The following is a 25,329-nucleotide window of genomic DNA, read 5'->3' as shown; positions in this document are numbered from 1 at the left end:
CAGCTGCTGTATAATCCTACCTTCAGCTTCTAGGCTACATAGATTAGCCTGAGCAGGCTATGTACCTATGTAGGCCTACTTATGTTGCGTGACTTTAGAAATTAGTGAGGTAATCATTAACGTTTCTCACGACCGTAAATAGTGGTTGCCAGTAACTATATTGCTATATACTTGCAGTGTACATACAGTGAAATCGGCATATTGAATGGCTATTTTTCGTTGAATGATGAGCTTAAGTGACCCAGTATTCACGGCGCTATAGCCAACGGTCATTAACCTTTTTGGTCAAAAGAGCAATATTGGCTAGGGTTACCATATTTTCGAGTCCGGAAAGAAGGACACACTCTTTAAAAAGCATAAAAGTTATTTTCCGAAATCGTACACAGCTGATTTCGAAATATTTACTGGAAATCCTGAGTAAAGTATTTTCGCGCCAGGCGTGAATTCGCAATGGTAAATCACATTCTCACGATGTGAGTGGAATTCCAGCCTGCAAGGTCAGGTAAAATAAGACCTAGTTGGAAATATATTGAATACCTTCTGCGGCCCGCGGCTCCATCAAAAACTAGTAAATTGACCCGCGAGCACATACTAGTCTGAGAGCCCTGCTGTAGAAGATGAAGATTTGGAATTGTTCTTGTAAAATGTACCAGGAAAAGGACTACAAAAGCATTCTTGTTGTTGTTATTGTTATTGTATAATGTCTAGTGTGTCGTCGACGTCTATTACCCATACCATTTATGCTGTTTTACGATCGACCGTAAACACGGTATAGGTTAAGAATTTCAAGATTGGTAGGTTGGTTAAGTCTAATGTGTAGTGTGTCGTCGACGTCTATTACCCATACCATTTATGCTATTTTACGATCGACCGTAAACACGGTATAGGTTAAGAATTTCAAGATTGGTAGGTTGGTTTCTCGAAGAGGTCATCGGAGACGGAAATAGTAATATCCCATTTTCCAATCGCTTTAATACAATAACGATGACGATTTCAGAGTTTTATATACATGAAATGTCAGTCCAATTGGTCTTGAAGAATGGTGGACTAACATAATTAAATCACATCACAAAGTCGAACGCCAGCGTCCAATCTGCCGTCGTTTTTCGATACCAATCATCAAATTCTTCGTTCTGACTGACAGTGAAATGATTCTTCCAATCACCGACCTGTCCTTTCCTCATAAATTTAGATACGTCGGAATCAAAAACTCCACTTGCAACTGAACGGGAAAAATTCACGCTGTCGTTATCTTTCATGCTGTCGAAGGCGCAATGATTTGCGACGATGTCGATTTGTGTGTCGGAAAGGTCCTTCTCAAGGAACTTTGCCAACTTTTTGATCTCTTCTTTGCTGTTTTTTTTCATGTTTTCGTATAATACGAAGTACATTGATCTTTCGCGACCCCGTGACACCTGTATTGGTAGAAGTTGGTTATTAGCACTTTTTGTAGTGGAGCATGTGTCGCCCTTGGTTAACTCGCGGGATATTTCTCTGGTACACTCTCAGTGATGTTGGGTGCCATGCAATTTAGGTACCAGTTGCCACTATATTTACGTCAAAAACATACATGGAAATTTATTATGGTCGTACAAAAGGGGTAAATTTAGGATTACCACTTTAACATGTCGGTATGCTTCACAAAGACGGAAACATATTATCAGAATAGGTAACTACTATATCTAATGTTGTATTTAAAACAAAAATAAATTTACAGAAACATGTTTAAAACAAAGCCCTTGTTTAAAACATGTTTTTTTTAATCCATGACGTCATAGTGAATTGCCATTGACAAGTGAAAATGTAGGGTAAATATAGCTCGTCTGAGGGTTCCAACCATCCCATATCGATAAGCGTCGGCTATGTCGAGTGGTAATTGTCCGCAGCCTCATACAACATGTTTGGTGGAAAGTATTTACACAATTAGGACATAATCTTACAACGTGAAATCAATTAAAATTTTAAAGGCCTTTGTTTAAAACACTGTATAAAACATGTTTTAAACAACGTGTTTAAAAACACCGCTTGCCTTAAATGCAACCCTACATATAGATCCTATTGCTACGAAAAAACTAATACGCACCTGCCAATATTTATTGACATGCTCGAACCAAGAGCCGAACACCAAGTTTCCTTGGGTAAAACGCTCAAGAAATTCACCAAATGGTCCAGGATCAGTCAATCTCTTGTTCATTCTATGAAAGTGATAGGATGACACGCAATTGTCTTTGGGGTTTCGAGCGACGTAGATTAATTTACAGACAGCTTCGTTTTGTAATTCGTTCGGCAAAAGCTGGAATGGCAGATGGGTCTTGATAAATCTGCAACGTATCATACACGACGTTTGCGAAAAATAACGGACAACTTTAATTCTAAATTGCATCGAATGTTAACTTTGATATCATCTCAAATCACTCATTCTCAAGTGATATTTGTGGTATCGCCGCCATATAGCCGCTGCCAAGATTAATATTTGGGAGGACTCGTGAAGGGAATGTTTTAGCAGTGACAAGACGTCACGAATCCATCGTGAAGTATGGAGGATCGATGACGTCACATTATTTGTCCAAGTCAAATAATGGTAGAAGAAATGCGCCTCTACACCCTTTACTATTGGCGTATACTCCACAGATCACCACCTGAGTGGCGCTCGATTTGTGTTGCCAGCTGGTAGACCCAAGTTCAGTGCCTTCACGCAGAAAACAGTTGAAGTTGAATATCGCATAGTCGTATTTTGGCCTATAAATTATATAGGAAATACCAAATGATACTGCTAGAAAACTTGCGATTGGATTGACTATATCTATTTGCTCGAAATTGTAGTGACCTCGATTGTTCCCTTGGCCACGCATTCAACTCCTCCAATCCATTTCCTGGAACAGATGGGAGTTTACCCATCCATCCGTAACGATCTTCTAGCAGAGTTTTCTTAGCGAGTGTTGTATCGGCGCTGTTACAAATAAGCCAAACGATCTCTTGCAGCCAAGTTGTCCCTGCAGAAGTGTGACAAAAATTATGAACACCGATATTGCGCAGCACCCTATAACCGCCGCTTGTGGTTTCGGCTCGGGCGTATACATCATAAAAACAGATCAGCTATAACGGGGCCCAAGTTACCGTAGACCCCAGATATAATTATTATGCTGATTTCTGCTCAAAGATCAGCTATATGGGTTCGGATTGGTCATGGCAAACTACGGTCGGGTCAGCCGTGTGGCACTCTCAAAATATACGAATAATAAGTAAGATATCGCTGCATAGAATATACGCTAAAGCTAAATATTCTGAACAATAAAATGAATGCTTTGCAACCAGGGCTTTGGAGCCGGAGCCGGAGCAAGGAGCCGGAGCCTCGGAGCCGTGCATTTTCACCGGAGCTGGAGCCGGAGCCGGAGCTCTGCATAAAATTCAGCAGGAGCCGGAGCAAGATCTGGAGCCCGTTATTTCAGGAGTAGCTCCTGCTCCGACGTATTTCATAAGATGCTAATATATATGCAACAATCATATCTGCTGATTTCACATAATTTAACAGCAGGCCTCAATTTTAATGCTGTACACAGCAATGGCATGGAGTGCGTTCTAGTGCAACTATGATGTTATCGTAAAGACATTCCCCGTAATTGAGAATACAGTTAGACTCAATCGGATAAATTATGCTTTTTTGTCATTTTCAGGAGGGGGTAGGCTACCAAGCAAGGAATCGTGTGACAATAAAACACGCGAAGCGAGAAGGAAAATTTCATTACTATTTGATTTTATTGTGATGTACGACGATTTACTAAACATGTGACTGGACCCTGGATCTGCCAATGCGTCGGAACTGATATTTTAGTTATCAACATCCCAAGTGTCGCAGCCAGACTTGTAATTTTTGGTTGGCTTTGCAAGTTCACAATCTGAGCAATTCATTTTCGATAATATAACTGGATTTCGAAAATATAACAGGTTATTACCTCGCGGGCCCCTCAAAACCCTCTCGCGGGCCACATGTGACCCGCACGCCACGGGTTGGCCACCCCTGATATACACAGACCCACGTGATAGTTTACAGAGCCGGAGCCTGAGCTGGAGCCGGAGCAGTGGTAATAATGCGGCTCCGGAGCTGGAGCCGGAGCTAATGTAGGATAAAAGAAAGCTCCGGATCCGGAGCTGGAGCAGTTAAAATTTACGGATGCTCCAAAGCCCTGTTTGCAACGAACCTTCACACTCATCTCTCGGTCGAAACATTGAATAAAGTAGAATATGACTTTCCCATTTGCGAATGCTGATGCTATTATAGTCCTGCCAATACTATGGCCGGTCAAATCATGTGATTGAAAGTGTTTTGCGGTGGAGAACATCTCACCTGCTTTCGGATATGTAGCCACAATGACGTCATCCTGTCTTATCCTCATCTTTAGCCCTTCGTTTATAACTTGGCGCATCTTCTCGGATCCAGTTATCGGCATGGTGAATCCATTCGAAAATGTTTCCTCGCGTGGAGCACGATTCCGAGACTCACTCATCGCGATATAATGTAAATCCAACACCCTATGTTTGCTATAAATCCAACTAAAATAGGGTAGCTGGATATTACTCAAGGACTAGCCGCTGAATAGAGCTTGCCTACTAATAATATACATCAAGCGAAGGATGGAAAAGGCCTAATATTACAACCTGGTGCAACGGAGACGGAAACTTCTGCCCCGGCCGCATGATCATAATATCAAGGAAGGATACTTTCGAATTAGCCCGGGGCTCAAGCTATATAGGCTACCTTATTTCTTGGATACAGAAAGAGGAAACCACATGATATTGAGCAACTGAATGTTAATCTAGGGATAGTGCGAACCCCTGAAAGGTTCATGGTTCGTGTGAACGCCGAGCTTTTTGAAAGGCTCTGTGAACGTGAACACGAACCTATGACATTATGTGACGCCATTGCAATTGCAATTATAACAAATAGTTGTTTGAAGGACTTTGTTCAAAACATGTTTCAAGCAGTGTTTTAAACAAATGCCTTTTTAAAAAAATTGTTTTTTCAAGTTGTATAATTACTAAGTACCACTCAGGCCATATAATTTCACAATGCGGAAATAAAAGCTGACTTTTTAAGCTTTACCAAATGTATCAACTGGAGCGATGAAATGCAACAATTTATCCCTAAAATAAATATGCAACAATTTCGGTGAGGAATGACAAGGGAATATAAGCTTACGTCTTAACGGTGTGGGATATAGACCGGGCAATGTATTCTTAAAGGCGTCGGACTATCGCGACATTGTTGTTGATCAGAGTGAAATAGCGGTTTCTATACTTGTTACAGATATCACCTCAAAGTTACGTTATACAGTAGCCAACACCCCAATCTGTCGGATTTAGATTTTATGATACAATAAACCTATCAAATAAAGACAGATTTCGTACGTCTGCTATATATTTTACATTAGTCAATGATACATTCTTTATTTCGCTGATGTCAATCATTGATGATTGTTATTGCGAGCCAAACCCACAGCAGAGAGTCACAAAATATTCATAAATGGAGAGCTGTTCGAGCAAACTTTTCAAACAAAGCAAATGATTTTTTTTGAAAAAGGCATTACAACATCGCTGACCGGGTACGCAGTCTGTCAAACCAGCGGTGGTCAAAGGGGTCATTGCTGGTACTCTCGCAGCAGCAGGATGACGTCGTAGATTTATATTCCAGTACAAGTAGAAGTAGAGCAAGTAAGTAAAAATGTAAGTATCCTCGGCCATAGTTTTCGTTAACACTGAAAACTCTTGTTTAAAATGATAACCACTTGAGGAAGCAGTGAAAGTAGTAGTTCAGTACTCTGATAAAGAAGTCGCACCGTTACTGACCAGTGGATGGGTGGCAGTGGGTCTTAACGGGTGTTCCACGGGTTCCATGAGCCAGTCTTTAGGCGGGGGAGATAGCGTAGTGGTAACGATAGGCGCCCACCAATATGACGGACCCCGTTCGATTCCCGTTTGATGTTCATCTGGGCTCCTCTTCCCCCGCCGTTGCCGTTCTTACGGCGACAAAAAGCCCAGAAAAAAAACCGAAGAAAGAAACCACTCACGAGGAATAGAAAGAACTAGTAGAAAGGGCTGCGGCTTCGAAAAGATCAACGTCGAAAAGAATTGTGACATCGGGCACTCTGGGCCGATGTGGATGTAAGAGTAAAGGATCGCTACTGATGCGTGTCGTTCGACATCCTCCTATATCTGTTCATGACATCGCATTGTGTCTTATCGCATTGTACATTGTGTGTGACTTGTTGAGATGAAAATTATAAACCAACGATATTATTATTATTATGATCCCGTAGGTCAAAACACACTCTCACCCATACGTATGATATGTGATGATACGCCCGTTTTGGGCATCATTCATTGCTGGAAATTTAGCCCGATCGGTAGACGAATCGCGACTGCTTTGGTGGTCCGGCGTGTGTAGTGGCGTACGCAGCCGAGGTTGGGGTTCGACACCGTAACGCCGATCGTCTGATATGCCAATTCTAGGGTTACCATACGTCGTTTTTAAGAGGATGTGTCCCCTTTATTGAATTTTTTAAAGTGTCCTCGGAGTACGCCAAAATGTCCTCGTTTTTGGGAATTTGTCGTCTTTTATGAAAATTTGGGATAAATGCATGTAAAAATTCAACTGAGATGTATTCAAGTAATGGTTCGGCGGGTCTTTCGGGAGTTGAGCCAGAAAGACGATTTTTTTAGTCAATCAATTGCAAACTCTGAATAAATTTCCCAATTCTTCCGGATTTTAATCGTATTGTTAGTCTGAAAATTTTTATAAAGTGTCCTTTTTTCAGATTCTCCAAATATGGTAGCCCTAGCCAACTCCATCTCCCATATTTATCTACTCGACTGTGATTATACAATTGGTACCACGCCGTTGCGTTTGGAACGAAAGGTACGATGACACTTTCCACTTGCCGAGGTTAAGCCTCGCATTTCTGAACTGGTATCTGAATTGGAACGGCAGAAGTATCATTGATTTTCAATAAATATGTATTATAATGTTTTCGTTTATTGTGAATATAATACGTTATTGGTTTCTTTATTGAAACTCTCTTTTGATGCACCATTCGTATTGGACACAGGGCACCAGTAATCTATGTTAATGTATTAGATGTCTATCGTTTAATGTGTGTTGTTGAGGATTTTCGTTTTTATGAGTCGGCGAAAATTGAGGTTCCGCGAAGGATGGAGATTAGGGTAAGTGTTCGGCGAACCACTGAAGTAGAGTGGCCTATATAGCGATACATTTCCCGAGGCACTGATACTATAATACCTATACACGTGCACAAGTTACGCAAACCTGATTCAAACCCAGATTAAAACAGAAACACGGAACTATACCATGCGATTCGTACGGCAACTGCTTCATAATCCTATACCTTCAGCTGCTATTTAGGATACATAGAAATTAGCCTGCGCAGCTAATGCTATGTGACTTTTAGAAATGCGAGTGATATGATCATTAACAGTTGTAACGATCGTATCAGTATCAGTTTATTAATATTTTCATCATTTCAAAACACCAAAAAAATGTGATGCAATGAAATGATAGGAAGGTGTCGAAACGACTTGGAGTAGTCTCAGACACCCACCCCACCCTATGCGAAGTAGAGAAGAGGCATGCACTGCACAGTTGCACACTGAAAGAAAAATAAAGCATATAATATAAAAGCCTAGCGACAAAATGAGGACTGAGGAGGCATGTGGCGGAAGTCGAGGTCGATATGTTTTCTAATAACTATCTTGCTACATCCTTGCAAATACAAATACTGTCACGACATAATAATAATAAGTGAAATCAACATATTGGACGGATATTTTGCGTTGCATGATGAGCTAAAGTGACCCAATATTCATAATCAAGGCGCTGTAGCCAACGGTTGGGAACCTTTTCGGTCAAAAGAGCCATATTGGCCCTATATATGCACTATACACTTGTAATTCCCAAAGACCGATACATCGATGTCAACTGTTGCATTACAATTGAAGATTCTGCACGTTACTGTGGCACGAAATCGAAGTTCACTATATCGGCGCGTGTGATGCATACCAATCGCACTAATCAAGCCGGTTGCCCGACATGTAGGCGTGAGACACGATGAAAAACGGCAGTCGAGCAATAAGCAATAGCGACGCATGGGTCGGGAATCTTCTGGAGCTACGTACTATAAATAGTGATTCCGTGAGAGCTAAATGATACTTTTCGAAATATTAAAAATTATTAACTGATATCGTTGGGTTAACGGTACCACTAATTCTCAAATACTTCGGTGGCAATATAAAATGGCACTACAACCCGCCTTTTAAGGACAGTACCACCTAGCCACATAGCAAGCGGGAGTGTGGATGGCAATGCTTGCAATTTAATTTTATAATTGAGAATGTCACTTCCGAGGGTGTTCATTCCTCGGCATTGATTAGGAAGTCACGTGGATCTGAAAACTGCATTGTCATTTGCCATGGAGGCGTTGTCACGGCTGTTATTCTCTTCGGTCAATCAACGAATCGTGCAATCCATAATTTCAAGGTGTGCGATGTCGGGTTTCGGCTGATGCACGATTCATAGTGGTTGTCGGCGTGACGCAAACTTTGTTTTAGAAATTATACGAACTCCGTATCGAACTGTTCGATGTAGACCACTAAATAACTTGAAGGTGGCGTGTTTACCCTATTATAAGAATATTGTATTGGACTGATAAATATGCATCAAACATTATGAGCAAATATTATCAGCAGGCATTATGTGACAAAAATCTTCGGATTTAGAAAGGGATACGCCACTGTTTGGACCTAACATAGACCATTCTCATCTACCACAAGAATAATGATTCTGGCTGTTATGAAAACGTACAGTAATATTGACAAATAAGAATGCGAATTAAGAGCCAAATTAAAATTCATCAGAGAGCCATATCATTTAATCTGTATATCCCCGGTGCTAAACAGAGTAACAAAATGGCGTGTGTGCGTGTGTGGCACTACGTAACCGAGCCATGCAATACGCAACAGCATATCAATGACCTACCGACGTAATGGTGAGTTGATATAGTAGGCACGAGGCCGATCCGCCGCGATGAATTTTTAGCCATCTGTGAGGTTGCGTACGTTGGACTCGTGATGGTACAAAGGACAAAGGAGGTTCATGACTGGTGAGGCACTGACCCCCCTTACACACACACTCCAACCGCACACACATATACATCAACACGTAAAGTGCCTGATAAAGATACACAGAGAAGTGAATGATAACAGCAGCAAGAGTAAGCGGGTAGGCGAGACCATGTTCTCCGCATCCTGCTGTTTCGTATACTTCTTTATTTATTGATGTGACGAAAAAAAGACTATCTATCTATCTATCTACAATATATATTTCCATTTTGCCGTCAGTAAAATATTGGGTTATTTAATACAGATTTCTCAACGAAAAGGATGAAAGGGAAAACCATAAATTATTTTATTTAAGGTTGTAATTTCGCTCTGATATTCTCTATTGTTCTTTGCTCGTCAAATCTCTTTTTTTACAAGATTGAAATGGACACTGCATCAGCAAAACTAAATATGTCACTCGCTAAGACCAAACTTAAATGGTTGATAACATCTTTCAGACTTTGGAAAACCATGGTTGGATTCATGATGGGAATGCAGATTCCCTTGGAATAAGATTCGCATACATAGAAAACCTACAAGTTGCTCCGCGCTATCTGATCCGCGTATAAGCGGTGTCTTACAAAAGTCCAGAAGTGGGCCGTGCTAGAAGTCGTCAAATATTGAATCATAACATACAATATCGACCTGGTGTAAATTACTATTGCAGTCGAAAACACCGGAAAGGCCACAAACAACGACAGCGCAGGCTATGTATGTAGTAGCTATCACATACCACAATTTAAGGTATATACGTGTGAATGGAAAATAAATAGCAGCTACATCAGTTAGGGATAGTATTTTCTCCGCATTACGTTCCAGTGCTCTAGGATTGTTAATATTCGGATTTTCGGAATCGGTGCGACAATAGCATTTGATTGATCCTCGTTACCTCGAATTCTGAGTTGTTTATGATGAATTGCGTTGCCGCAGGTGATGCACGACCCGGCCGTGCCTCGGCTATCATCTCTTCTCCTCTTGAAAACCCGGAAAACGACGGTCATACTTCTGGCAAGTCCTCCAACTGATGCCCAGCGGTATCATCCCCAACCCGATATCACATTCAAGCTTAATCAGTTTCTTCAATACAGTAACTGACCTGCATTCCGTTGATATATCGACTTGATGTAATCAGCTATAGTAGCGTGGTCCCTATCTTTATTATCATTCCTAGTTGGAGTGCTGAATCCGACCAATGCCACATTTCTAAAGCCTCGCTATTTCAAGCTCCTCCATAAGTCGAGCCCCACTCGATTAAAATTAGAAATAGAACTGGGGAGTTAGCGCAGTAGTGACGATAAGCGTCTGTTACCCGGGTGACCCGAGTTCGATTCCGTGTCGGATGTTTATCAGGGCTCCTTTTCTTCCGCGTCGCCTTTCTTACGGGGACAAAGAAATCCCAAAAAAATACCCATTGAAAGAACGTAATTGCAAGGAATGGATACAGCAAGGAGTTGCGGCATAGTGAGTAACATCGAAAAAACTGTAACATCGGGCACTATAGGCCTAGCTGGAAGTAGTGTAATCGCTCGCTGGTGATTAGTAAAATACCGGAAGTCACAAATGTTGTATTTCGAAGTCAGAAACACCGCATTTCGAGGTAGCTAGCGGTCGAAAATCGGCCTACGGAGCTTCGGAAAAGCGTCATTGTGGCGCTTCATGGACGCGAATTGTGTATTTCGTCGAACTAATTACATTGTATATCGTGCATATGGTTGATTTTCCACGAGCGGTTTTGAAAACAGCTGTTTTAATGCGTAGTGACCTATACATATTCCGCGGACAAATGACTATGGTATCCTGCCGAGTCCAATAAATACCTGTGGTGAATGTGATACGGGGAATCAACGTTTGACAAGCTGCATGTATAGGATTAACCATGCACGCGTTAAAATGCACGGCCCTTGCGCTAAGTAGACATGATAGATCTACAATCGCCCAACTGACTCTGTATGACAAAATTATTACGCGTGGATATACAATCACTGTGTTAATTTTCACATCCGAAATCCGGATGATCTTATCTCAAGCGAATCCATGTGATATATTGCAATATATCGTGATGCTGTGTTGCAGAATCTTATGATGTGATTATCAGCTAATATTTCACAAAAATAATCGTTTACACTAATCAAGGCCATCAAACAGCAGTATCAAGAGTTGAAACCATGCCACTCTATCAGTGATCCGGTTTTTTCGTGTCAAAATTGAGTTTCTGGATATGGTATCACCTTTGCGTCCCAACATGTCGACATGTTACAACCCAACAGATTCAATTACTGAAATATCACTTACACCGCACCTTACTCGACAAACTCAAACAGTGTATGTATATGATTAAAAAAAAGGTTGCATGAGCATTAGGGTTGTTCAAAAAAAACTTTTTTTTCCAAATCTCACTCGCCTAGTGACTAAATCGTCAGGTTGTCCAAGAAAACGATGCACACCAAATTTGACTCAATTCCAACCAGTCAAGGCCGTGCAATCTTGAATTGAAATTTTTAATTTAATAATAAAAATTAAAAAAAAAAATTCTCAAATTTTTTGTCAACCCCATGAAATTGTTGAGCTGTCTTCAAATACGATGCAGAACAAATTTGAGTCAATTCCGACTTGTAGAAGCGGAGTTATTCGCGTTTTTCGTTGATAATTGTCGTATTATCCTTGATCCAGGGATTATCAACGAAAAACTCAAATAGTTCCGCTTCTACTAGTCGGAATTGACTCAAATTTGTTTTGCATTGTCTTTGAAGACAGCTCAACAATTTCATGGGGTTGACGGAAAAATTTGAGAATTTGTTTTTTTAATTTTTAATAATAAATTAAAAATTTCAATTCAAGATTGCACGGCCTTGACTGGTTGGAATTGAGTCAAATTTGGTGTGCATCGTTTTCTTGGACAACCTGACGATTTAGTCACTAGGCGAGTGAGATTTGGAAAAAAAAGTTTTTTTTGAACAACCCTAATGAGCATAAATCACTGTAACCAGCAACCTAAATAAATCCTGGTTATATTTATGTTCCAACGACCTGTCTTTTTTATTCAACTGTAAAAGGAGTTTATATTCTGTGGGACCAATGACTCGGGTATCCTGTCGAGTCCAATTATTTACTATGGTAGCTATATCGCAAATGTAATACGAGGAATCACCGTTTCGCAAGGCGGATGTCGGATCAATCGCTTACCGTTACCATGATAAATACAATCGCTCAACTGACTCGCTGTATGACAAGTATATAGATTCACCAATCGCTCAACACCCAACTGACTGTGTATGACAATATTACACCACGATACACAATCACTGCGTGTTAATTTTCCACCCCGAAATCGAGGTGATTTTATCTCAAGATCTCGTAGACATGGTAATATGTTATATTCATTAATTTTAAGTGTTTCTCGGATGTAGTATGTCAAAGAATTCACAAAATGATTTGAAACTCAACTCAACAAGTGATCTGTTTGTCCCCGTGTCAAAATTGAGTATCGGGAAATGCTATCGCCATTGCATCCCGAGAAATAGATCTCTTACCAAACCCAACAAGGTCAATTACTGACACATCGCCATGTTATATCCACTTAAACCTCGCCCATCTAACTGCACCCCGTGTATATGAAAAGAAGAAAAAAGTTGCGCGAGCAATCGACCATATAGCGTGCGTCCGGTTCTGCATGTCGCTGGTTGAATAAAGCTTGAATTCTTTCGTATACTATCGAACGTGCCCAATGTAAAACATTCTGGGTCTACAGATTTATCACGAAAACTTCCATCATCACAAAAGTGATTGGTAAAATGTTTATTACATGCATCCTAATCAGGTAGACTTACCTTATATGTAGAATGCAGAGTGGCAACGTAATTGGAGATATAGACTGCGTTTTGTCTTGTTGTGTTCGTTAGTAGTATTGATACAATTTTTCATTTCTCTCCTCCAAAATAATTGTCATCGCACAATCCAGAACACTAAAAGGCGTTGCTTGGATAATATGAATTCGAGTTGGTATTGAATTCCTAACATTTTACTCGCGGGTAGGCTGCAGTTTTCGTGTGACACGAAATAGAGTTGGATCACACCAAACTCAAAGGTACATTTTATTCGCATTCATTTGCGTCATGATATGGAGACTGACCCGCCTCGCTTAATTGGTGTGGATCCATACCATATATACAAAATTATATTGTTGTCCCCGAAAGCGATTTCAATCACTTGGTTGATATCTGCGTGATTTTGCATACCGCCGATTGATTAATACCTAATTCCGTTTCGTCCTCTCTACCCAGCGTGCTAAAGTTTTAAAAACACTTTGATCATCACGAAAGCAAATTGAAATATGTTTGCAACGTCGAGCCTAGTCGGATAGACTTGAGTTATATGTAGAATGCCGAACATAAAATAAATCGCAATATGGATCACACCAAAATCCGTTTAAACCACTGATACATACTTTTTCCATTTCTATCTACGAAAATAATTACCATCGCTAAATTCGATCCATTGAAAGAACTTGATTTTGTAACATTAATTCGATAATTTTAGCCACTTGTTGGATCCGACCCCGCGACGTGATTTTGAGCGGCCCGCGGACAGATTCCTGTCTTGTATGATAATGTGCCCCGCGACACGAATCTGCATGAATGCGACCATAAACATTAACAAGACGTCCCAATCTAATTTATGTTCACGTGTACTAGTGCAGTCTTTACCAAGGGTGTGCATCGAACATACAGACAGAGTTCAAAGAACTTGTTGACAACTTTGATCGACTACAGATGTCTGATTGACTTCAACAGCTATTGAAGTACATTACATTTTAATTTTATTGACTAGTGTTTTGGTATCTTAACACTCACATTAAATACGATTCCTTTCTTACATCGGTGGATAAATACGCGATTATTGTATCAATTCAGGAATCCAGCTCGTGCAGTATTTCGTTTTCCCATATCCGCCTCGAAGACTGGAAAAAGTTGCCCGATCCCTGTCTTACCCGATGGCGGTTATAACAACCTGGACTTGATCCGAAAATAGCACATACAATTATACCAGTAATTAGTCGAGAGGTCTAATAGTGAGGTCCCAACCCGAAGCCGGACTTCGGCCGGTTTATTCAATTACCAATTGTTTTTACTACAGTCCTTAAAATAGGGCAGCCAGACCCAGGCAGTTTTTTGAAAGGGGGCGCCGGAGAGAAAAGGTTAGGAACCACTGATCTATACCTAAAGCACAGGCAAACGAATGACTTAAATTATAGCTTGTTAGGTTTTTAGTTTCGTGATGCCGTCGGTAATTAATACAATTCATGTTTTTTTGTATGACATGGAATTAGTTCGGATCGAGGTAAGCGCGTTGGAAATTACTTTCATACAAAACACGCTCAATGGCTAAAGCTCTCCTCTGTATTCGAATGTGGTCAATGCATACTTCATGTATTCGGATTCATTTCGAAAAGGTTATACATTCAACCGCGACAGATACGAATTGTCATACTCAACTGCTTTTTATACCAAGTAGTTATTTAGGTCACAACAACGAAGGTACAGAATAATGTATGTGTCTCTAAATGGTCGTGTATACTATATTTTACAATATTGCAAAACCGTTGCTTGGTTGGTTATAAAGCTACTCCGCATACCTTTCTCCATTCGCGTTTGACAGCTACCTTGTTCCCATATGAATAATATGTTCACTCTCCTGTTAAATAAAATCAACACTCTGCGTAAGACACACAAATCCTGCCACTCACATAATAGTTCATACTAACGACAACTAATACGCGACTTGATGAGTTGGAAACACTGTAGCCTATACCAGAACCTGTGATCCTACAAAATTTAGTTATCGTAATATTAAATTTACATGGGAGTATTTTGAAGCATGATTTTTGTGTGGATAAACTAATACCGACAACCATGATATACACCTACACGAAAAATGTGGTGTTTCAGGTTTAGCGCGACGGATAACATTCATGTACATGGTCCTAAAATTATCATTTTGCACCCACGTCGGCATTTTGTGAAACAAAAGCCATAGCCACTGGTTGACAAATCTGTCAATGTAATCGGAGTCATCTCTACAAAAGAGTAGGTATGTATTCAACTCATGACTCACAAACCTAACACACAAAACAAGTTACTTTAGTAAAGGAAGGTAGAGAGTTATCGGATGAATGTCCTCGCATCAAAACAACCAGAAGACGGTTTCGTTTGAAAAAAAAATGTTTGGTATCATTTACACACTCGCGATAAATCGTACAACAGTATGTAGTACAGTAATATGTTGTGTTAATCCAGGGGTGGGCAAACTACGGCCCGCGGGACGCATGCGGCCCGCAACACCGTTCTGTGCGGCCCGCGAGAATTATTGATGAAATGCGTACTAAAAATCGAATTAATGCAGCGAATTGATTACACTTTTTCTTAGTATAATTCACCATGATAATTCTAAGGCAGTGGTTCTCAAACTGGGAGTGCGCCCCCTTTGGGGGCGTGAAAGCATCTGAAGGGGGCGAGGAGCTTAGCTCAACTGAAAAAAAATTTCCCGCTTCGCGCGATTTCCTTCCAATTGATCATTTTTGCTCAGTATTTAGTCTGAGTTTCATATTTCAAAATCTATCATCCGCAGTCGTAACCTTCCAGGCCATTCAACTATCCGTAAGGTTGGCCAGCATTCTGGTTACGTTTTGTGATATGACGATTAGGGGGGGGGGGCGAAATCTTTTACCAACATAAGGGGGACTTGTCCTGAAAAGTTTGAGAACCACTGTTCCATGGTAAATACTTCCTATAATATTTTTTTATGTTTAATTTCTGGCGCGACAGCTCGATCTCAAAGGTTTCAACTGCTAAACATCACAGAAATCCTAAACGAGATTGACCTAATTCGGATGACGAGTGTGATTTCAGATTGGCCACTCCAGTTTTAATTATTTCAGTGATGTGCTAATAAAAAACGATTCGCGCGTGTCTTAGGTAGATTCGTTCGAATGCGTATAATTAGGGTATTTATATTTTATCTACACATTGTAGAAGCGTGTTTGAAGCTAACATGGTTTGGTTATGATGCTGTCAGCCTTGTGTGTCCTGGAACTGAACCAAAATTGGAATTAGTAAATCTATGAACAGATCGCTGCTCATAGATTTATATTTCAATCCTGTTTCAAGAATAAGGACAACCGACTTTTATCTATAGTTTTGACAAATTGGTTATTGAGGTCGACCATCCTATGAAATCTCTCCACTGTTTCTGATGCGTGTACGATATCATCATATCAATGTTCGGTTTGTTTTAAATAAGCATCAATAATTTAAGGATGGTGTGAACCTCTGAAAGGTTCAGGTTCGTGTGAACGCGAACCTTTTTGAAAGGTTCTGTGTGAACGTGAACGTGAACCTCATGACGTCATGTGACGTCATATTGCTAATTACAACCCTACCTTCAATGAAGTGATACCCTATAATATTAATGTACACGAAACCTAGCGACGACTCGGGCCACATAATGCCACAATGCATAAGTACAAATTGGCGTTTTAAACGTCGCTAAATGTATCAACTGAGGCAATCAAAGGATAAAATACTCCCACAAAATCAATATCTTACGCCGCTTTGCCAACAATTTCTACGAGGACCTATCAGTGAATATAAGCTTACGCCTTAACGGTCTAGGCCAGACGGAGCAATGTATTCGGCGCCTGAGTATTGCTATTGATACTGAGCAAAGTGTAAAACGGGTTTCTAGACTTGCTACCTATATTACCCCATTAACAAGTTCTACAGCAGTAGCCAACACCTCAATCGCACGGATTTGGTTTTAATGATGCAGTAAAGATATGAAACCAAGATTCACCCCGTATACGCCTGCTAGATTTTTTACATCAGAAAACGATATCAATCTCATTATTTGGTTGAATAAGCATCATTCCCTGACCACGTATTTCGCTCGTGATGTTGTGTGATTGCGGGTCAAGCTTACAGCAGAGAGTCACTAAATACTCACAAACAGAAAGCTGGATATATTGAGCATACTTTTGTAACAAATCAAGTAAAACTTTTGAGATTGTCAAGGTACATGCTCGTTTAGTGTAGATTTTTAATGCTGCCAACGCCATGCATAGAGCGGCCCGCAGTTGAAATGCAATAAATTTGAACCAACGATCTTTTATAATGAAATGAAAATTGTAATATATGAAAAAGGTTCACAGTGCAGAACCTACCAAGGTTCTGTTGTGAACGCGAACCTCTAAATTTCCGAGGTTCACACACAGAACGCGAACGTGAACCTCACGTTCACACCATCCCTAATCCATATTATCGCCATGTCCCCACTATATATATAATAAAATAACAATATTGCATTTTGGTTTATAATCCCAATTTTATTGAATAGTATATTCATATTTAAATGAACCCAAATATTTTCGGCTGACACTCGTCAGGGGTAATCGTCAGCAACTAGTAGAGAATTCAAAAAAACAGCGTATATCAACAATCGTAACACAAAATATGACGTCACCAGCACGAAATGTCGAATACGAGAGCGTTCAATGTACTATTTTTAGATGATACACGAACTCTTTTTGTTGACACAGCCTTGGCTGGTGTATTTTGATAAAAGTCGACTCCAAGGCACACAAATGAAAGTGTGAGCGACCCTTTCCGAGTATGTGAAATCTGTCGTCTCGCTAATTTTTCGCACAGGCGGGATTATCCCAATTTTATATAGTGCGGCCCGCGAATGGATTCAGATGTTGAATGCGGCCCGCGGGCTCAAAAATTTGCCCACCCCTGTGTTAATCGAACTGGTGAACAACGTGAAAGTGTTTCTTGAGCGTCAAGTCCCTATGTGGATTAAAGCATACATCAAAGCGTCCCAGTCACAACCTAATTATAACCACGAATGTATTACCTTTATTTTATCACAAGCTTTCACGATGTTAAATATTTAATTTTCTTCACCAACCTCGAAAGCATAAGTCCAATCTATAATTCTCATCGAGCACATAACTCAATAAGAGTAATTACTCGTTGAAACCAATATTCTGATTTTGTTGAACAGCTACAGGTAATAATTATTTTTATTGGTATCATTATGACACCAATATCATCGAGACCTGTTTATAATTTTAGTGTGTATGGCATGCCCAGGAACCCGTATTAAAATTGTGCCGATTTGACAGAATGCATGAAGAGTTGAGATGTTTCGATTTTATTTACGTGTGGTATTCTATGGAGTTTCGTAGAACGAGGTATACAACGCGATTTCCTAAAAGGTTCATCACTTTTGCGTTGCTTCAGACCAGTGGTTCTCAACCGGGGGTCCGCGAAGCACTTTCGGGGGGTCCGCGAAGCCTCTAAATTTTCAGAATAGTTGATAACCTGAATATGTATTTTTTAAACCAGAAAAATCGAGAGGTACTTTCGCTTCATTGCTAGTAAATCTCCAGCACTCAGATCAACAGAATGGCCGTCTGAGTTGAAATATCCTACTGTTCAGACTCATTGTAATTGCTAAACTACCAATAGCCTAATAATATATATATATTGTGCAATTTCGCGATATTTTGTTAGGGATTGTGGAAAAAATAAAAAGTTGGATTGGTAAGGTCAATCACGGTGACTTCGAAATGTTTACAAAAAGCCATTTTCTCCCGTGATATACATAAACATTTTCCATGATAACTTCAGTCAGTTTCAGTATCAGTTTAATAATATTTTCATCATTTCAAAACACCGCAAAAAACTGCGATACAATGAAAAGATAGGAAGGTGTCGAAACGAATTGGAGTAGTCTTTGAAGTCAGACACCCAAGATGAGCTGCTTGATAAAAATGTCCAGGCACGATAATTGAGCTAAATTTGAACAAGAACTTTAGGGGGTCCTCGGCGTCCGTGTCGGCCCAAAAGGGGTCCGCGAAGACAAAAATTTTGAGAACCACTGCTTTAGACCGAACGCGTAATATACACATTTGCATTTGGATTAAGATCTTGTTTCAGCGCATGAGCAATATGTTCAGTGTTCACCCACGCGATAAAGCAAATCAGTACTCTGCATAAGACGTGCAAATCTGTCTTACACTCATATTAGTATACTAACGGCAACTGTAGTCGGGGATATATTGCAGATTTCGATGTGATCAGCGGACCAATAAAAATCGCGCATGCACTCACATTCTATACGCAATAATTGGCTTCGGGTGTTTGGTAGGTATTTCATTACGATGGAAGCATGTGGACCTAATTTTTAGTCGTGATTGGTAGTGACCGAGCGGTAAAATATGGTTGTGTGTAATCTGTGTGTGCGTATGTGTTTGTGTGTGTACGACAGTGAATCTAGAATCTACGATATCACACCCGTGCTTCACTTGTTAGGATTAATACTTAGCATTTTAGAGACACAATACGATTGAATTTGCAATCTTGCCGGTTTGCAAACTGGTAAATGCTTGTATCGCAACAAGGATCAGTGCATGATCATTGATCAAGCTTCAAAAAAGTGGATGGACACGTGTTTTCGAGTTTCTTAACAACTACTGTGTGTGTGTGTTTGTCAGTTTCCTTGCTCACACATTAATAACTGCGGATTTTCGCGATGCAGAAAACATTTTGTTTAAACCTTTATAAACCAATTCATATTGTTTACAATACTTATCGCTTCGAACTCGGAAAGTCAATGTGGAAAAGTCCATCACTAGATCCGATAATCACCTGAAGTGATAAACGAAAACCAATGAACAATGTATAACTTCAACTACATGTCGATACACCGTCAATACAAAATGTTACAGTGTGTGTGTGATTCTACAAATTCCCCCGTGCTCCACTGTGGTTCAGTTCACTCATACAAGCACTTGAAGAAGATGTTACGTGTGTAGTTGTGGTGTGAAAACTGTTTGTAAATAAAGTTTGATAGATGCTACCTCGTTCTGGAAGCATTTTGATTCTATCATCATGTATGCCAGAAGTCACCGACATTAGTACGAAATACTTGAAGTTGTACAATTGTTTTACAGTTGATAGTTTACTGTCTGTCATAATTAGACGATATGGTTGCACCAGAAACGACAACCGCATTGCCACTAACAGTCTTGGTAAATGGTTATTCGATAAAATATATACCATAGAGGTTATCGATACAGTGAACAGCACAAGAGCGATATATTCACAGTCAAATATGGGAACCATGAACAATAATGAACCCCGATTTTCGTTGAATATTCACAACACCGACAAATCGATACATCTGTTGAGAACGCACTGTCTCGCTTATATACATCAGTATTACGATTTGGTAATGTAATCCAGGTCGGGGTGTTTCTGCGAGATGATGACTGATATCGCGTTAACGCCGCAAGAGAGCGCTGTCTCGTAATTTCACACATAAAACATTTATAAAACCTGTCATCAAAAGTTTTGGTCTAGTTCATCCAGCTACATTTCGAAACAAGTCATCACCACATATCTATCGAGCGAGTTAATCATATCAGCGGGGGGATCATGACAATACGTTATTCCGTACACCGTTTTCTCTGGCCTCACACGGTAGTGCTAAAACACAGGTATGATGCCTTGGTGATATTTGATTTGGAATTGACGCCAGATGAGCCTACCATTCGAACTGTGCATTGGGATGACAATTTTATCGTCGATGTCAGTGGTAAACAGATGTATCGATTTGTCGGTGTTGTGAATATTCAACGAAAATCGGGGTTCATTATTGTTCATGGTTCCCATATTTGACTGTGAATATATCGCTCTTGTGCTGTTCACTGTATCGATAACCTCTATGGTATATATTTTATCGAATAACCATTTACCAAGACTGTTAGTGGCAATGCGGTTGTCGTTTCTGGTGCAACCATATCGTCTAATTATGACAGACAGTAAACTATCAACTGTAAAACAATTGTACAACTTCAAGTATTTCGTACTAATGTCGGTGACTTCTGGCATACATGATGATAGAATCAAAATGCTTCCAGAACGAGGTAGCATCAATCAAACTTTATTTACAAACGGTTTTCACACCACAACTACACACGTAACATCTTCTTCAAGTGCTTGTATGAGTGAACTGAACCACAGTGGAGCACGGGGGAATTTGTAGAATCACACACACACTGTAACATTTTGTATTGACGGTGTATCGACATGTAGTTGAAGTTATACATTGTTCATTGGTTTTCGTTTATCACTTCAGGTGATTATCGGATCTAGTGATGGACTTTTCCACATTGACTTTCCGAGTTCGAAGCGATAAGTATTGTAAACAATATGAATTGGTTTATAAAGGTTTCAACAAAATGTTCTCTGCATCGCGAAAATCCGCAGTTATTATTGTGTGAGCAAGGAAACTGACAAACACACACACACACGCAGTAGTTGTTAAGAAACTCGAAAACACGTGTCCATCCACTTTTTTGAAGCTTGATCAATGATCATGCACTGATCATTGTTGCGACACAAGCATTCACCAGTTTGCAAACCAGCAAGATTGCAAATTCAATCGTATTGTGTCTCTAAAATGCTAAGTATTAATCCTAACAAGTGAAGCACGGGTGTGATATCGTAGATTCTAGATTCACCGTCGTACACACACAAACACACACGCACACACAGATTACACACAACCATATTTTACCGCTCGGTCACTACCAATCACGACTAAAAATTAGGTCCACATGCTTCCATCGTAATGAAATACCTACCAAACACCTGAAGCCAATTATTGCGTATAGAATGTGAGTGCTATGCGCGATTTTTATTGGTCTGCTGATCACATCGAAATCTGCAATATATCCCCGACTACAGTTGCCGTTAGTATACTAATATGAGTGTAAGACAGATATGCACGTCTTATGCAGAGTACTGATTTGCTTTATCGCGTGGGTGAACACTGAACATATTGTTCATGCGATGAAACAAGATCTTAATCCAAATGCAAATGTGTATATTACGCGTTCGGTCTAAAGCAGTGGTTCTCAAAATTTTTGTCTTCGCGGACCCCTTTTGGGCCGTCACGGACGCCGAGGACCCCCTGAAGTTCTTGTTCAAATTTAGCTCAATTATCGTGCCTGGACATTTTTATCAAGCAGCTCATCTTGGGTGTCTGACTTCAAAGACTACTCCAATTCGTTTCGACACCTTCCTATCTTTTCATTGTATCGCAGTTTTTTGCGGTGTTTTGAAATGATGAAAATATTATTAAACTGATACTGAAACTGACTGAAGTTATCATGGAAAATGGTTATGTATATCACGGGAGAAAATGGCTTTTTGTAAACATTTCGAAGTCACCGTGATTGACCTTACTAATCCAACTTTTTATTTTTATCCACAATCCCTAACAAAATATCGCGAAATTGCACAATATATATATATTATTAGGCTATTGGTAGTTTAGCAATTACAATGAGTCTGAACAGTAGGATATTTCAACTCAGACGGCCATTCTGTTGATCTGAGTGCTGGAGATTTATTAGCAATGAAGCGAGAGTACATCTCGATTTTTCTGGTTTAAAAAATACATATTCAGGTTATCAACTTTTCTGAAAATTTAGAGGCTTCGCGGACCCCCCGAAAGTGCTTCGCGGACCCCCGGTTGAGAAACACTGGTCTGAAGCAACGCAAAAGAGATGAACCTTTTAGGAAATCGCGTTGTATACCTCGTTCTACGAAAATCCATAGATTACCACACGTAAATAGAATCGAAACATCTCAACTCTTCATGCATTCTGTCAAATCGGCACAATTTTAATACGGGTTCCTGGGCATGCCATACACACTAAAATTATAAACAGGTCTCGATGATATTGGTGTCATATTGATACCAATAAAAATAATTATTAACTGTAGCTGTTCAACAAAATCAGAATATTGGTTTCAACGAGTAATTACTCTTATTGAGTTATGTGCTCGATGAGAATTATAGATTGGACTTATGCTTTCGAGGTTGGTGAAGAAAATTAAATATTTAACATCGTGAAAGCTTGTGATAAAATAAAGGTAATACATTCGTGGTTATAATTAGGTTGTGACTGTGACGCTTTGATGTATGCTTTAATCCACATAGGGACTTGACGCTCAAGAAACACTTTCACGTTGTTCACCAGTTCGATTAACACAACCTATTACTGTACTACATACTGTTGTACGATTTATCGCGAGTGTGTAAATGATACCAAACATATTTTTTCAAACGAAACCGTCTTCTGGTTGTTTTGATGCGAGGACATTCATCCGATAACTCTCTACCTTCCTTTACTAAAGTAACTTGTTTTGTGTGTTAGGTTTGTGAGTCATGAGTTGAATACATACCTACTCTTTTGTAGAGATGACTCCGATTACATTGACAGATTTGTCAACCAGTGGCTATGGCTTTTGTTTCACAAAATGCCGACGTGAGTGCAAAATGATAATTTTAGGACCATGTACATGAATGTTATCCGTCGCGCTAAACCTGAAACACCACATTTTCGTGTAGGTGTATATCATGGTTGTCGGTATTAGTTTATCCACACAAAAATCATGCTTCAAAATACTCCCATGTAAATTTAATATTACGATAACTAAATTTTGTAGGATCACAGGTTCTGGTATAGGCTACAGTGTTTCCAACTCATCAAGTCGCGTATTAGTTGTCGTTAGTATGAACTATTATGTGAGTGGCAGGATTTGTGTGTCTTACGCAGAGTGTTGATTTTATTTAACAGGAGAGTGAACATATTATTCGTATGGGAACAAGGTAGCTGTCAAACACGAATGGAGAAAGGTATGCGGAGTAGCTTTATAACCAACCAAGCAACGGTTTTGCAATATTGTAAAATATAGTATACACGACTATTTAGAGACACATACATTATTCTGTACCTTCGTTGTTGTGACCTAAATAACTACTTGGTATAAAAAGCAGTTGAGTATGACAATTCGTATCTGTCGCAGTTGCATGTATAACCTTTTCGAAATGAATCCGAATACATGAAGTATGCATTGACCAAATTCGAATACAGAGGAGAGCGTTGGCCATTGAGCGTGTTTTGTATGAAAGTAATTTCCAACGCGCTTACCTCGATCCGAAATAATTCCATGTCATACAAAAAAACATGAATTGTATTAATTACCGACGGCATCACGAAACTAAAAACCTAACAAGCTATAATTTAAGTCATTCGTTTGCCTGTGCTTTAGGTATAGATCAGTGGTTCCTAACCTTTTCTCTCCGGTACCCCCTTTCAAAATACTGCCTGGGTCTGGCGGCCCTATTTTAAGGACTGTAGTAAAAACAATTGGTAATTGAATAAACCGGCCGAAGTCCGGCTTCGGGTTGGGACCTCACTATTAGACCTCTCGACTAATTACTGGTATAATTGTATGTGCTATTTTCGGATCAAGTCCAGGTTGTTATAACAGCCATCGGGTAAGACAGGGATCGGGCAACTTTTTCCAGTCTTCGAGGCGGATATGGGAAAACGAAATACTGCACGAGCTGGATTCCTGAATTGATACATTAATCGCGTATTTATCCACCGATGTAAGAAAGGAATCGTATTTAATGTGAGTGTTAAGATACCAAAACACTAGTCAATGAAATTATTAATGTAATGTACTTCAATAGCTGTTGAAGTCAATCAGACATCTGTAGTCGATCAAAGTTGTCAACAAGTTCTTTGAACTCTGTCTGTATGTTCGATGCACAAACCCTTGGTAAAGACTGCACTAGTACACGTGAACATAAATTAGATTGGGACGTCTTGTTAATGTTTATGGTCGCATTCATGCAGATTCGTGTCGCGGGGCACATTATCATACAAGACAGGAATCTGTCCGCGGGCCGCTCAAAATCACGTCGCGGGGTCGGATCCAACAAGTTGCTAAAATTATCGAATTAATGTTACAAAATCAAGTTCTTTCAATGGATCGAATTTAGCGATGGTAATTATTTTCGTAGATAGAAATGGAAAAAGTATGTATCAGTGGTTTAAACGGATTTTGGTGTGATCCCTATTGCGATTTATTTGATGTTCGGCATTCTACATATAACTCAAGTCTATCCGACTAGGCTCGACGTTGCAAACATATTTCAATTTGCTTTCGTGATGATCAAAGTGTTTTTAAAACTTTAGCACGCTGGGTAGAGAGGACGAAAGGGAATTAGGTATTAATC

At 39.8% G+C, this 25,329-nt stretch overlaps 1 protein-coding gene and 2 long non-coding RNA genes across 3 annotated transcripts in view; 1 reads left to right on the top strand and 2 right to left on the bottom strand.

Moving 5' to 3' along the window:
- LOC145448180 (uncharacterized) overlaps positions 1-25,329 on the top strand; it is a 453,937-nt gene that overhangs the window by 403,358 nt on the left and 25,250 nt on the right. The gene's annotated exons all lie outside the window — the stretch shown is intronic.
- Positions 812-4,854, bottom strand: LOC145448030 (sulfotransferase 1C4-like). Its single transcript, XM_080326336.1, has 5 exons — positions 4,657-4,854; positions 4,346-4,551; positions 2,828-2,993; positions 2,084-2,321; positions 812-1,415 (listed from the first exon to the last, which is right to left on the bottom strand). The coding sequence occupies exons 2-5, from the start codon at positions 4,503-4,505 to the stop codon at positions 1,062-1,064; spliced, it is 918 nt and encodes a 305-aa protein (XP_080182462.1). The 5' UTR covers positions 4,506-4,551; positions 4,657-4,854; the 3' UTR covers positions 812-1,061.
- On the bottom strand, positions 5,707-10,273 carry LOC145448033 (uncharacterized). The gene is made up of 2 exons (XR_013917780.1): positions 8,129-10,273; positions 5,707-7,955 (listed from the first exon to the last, which is right to left on the bottom strand). It is a non-coding gene; the product is annotated as an uncharacterized LOC145448033 (long non-coding RNA).

The sequence above is a fragment of the Botryllus schlosseri genome, chromosome 10 (assembly GCF_051294905.1).
Source record: "Botryllus schlosseri isolate E-star chromosome 10, Bs_hap1, whole genome shotgun sequence".
NCBI classification, from domain to species: domain Eukaryota; kingdom Metazoa; phylum Chordata; class Ascidiacea; order Stolidobranchia; family Styelidae; genus Botryllus; species Botryllus schlosseri.
The sequence above is the reverse complement of the archived record's forward strand: the minus strand, read 5'-3'. Positions and strand labels throughout refer to the sequence as shown.

Bases quoted from the DNA above. Each gene is read 5' to 3' on its own strand.
- LOC145448030 (XM_080326336.1), bottom strand. From the start codon at position 4,505: ATGAGTGAGTCTCGGAATCGTGCTCCACGCGAGGAAACATTTTCGAAT. The intron at 2,322-2,827 runs GTCACTACAATT...GATACGTTGCAG, and splicing joins TGGCCAAGGGAACAATCGAG to ATTTATCAAGACCCATCTGC. The intron at 1,416-2,083 runs GTGCGTATTAGT...CTACCAATACAG, and splicing joins ATGTCAATAAATATTGGCAG to GTGTCACGGGGTCGCGAAAG.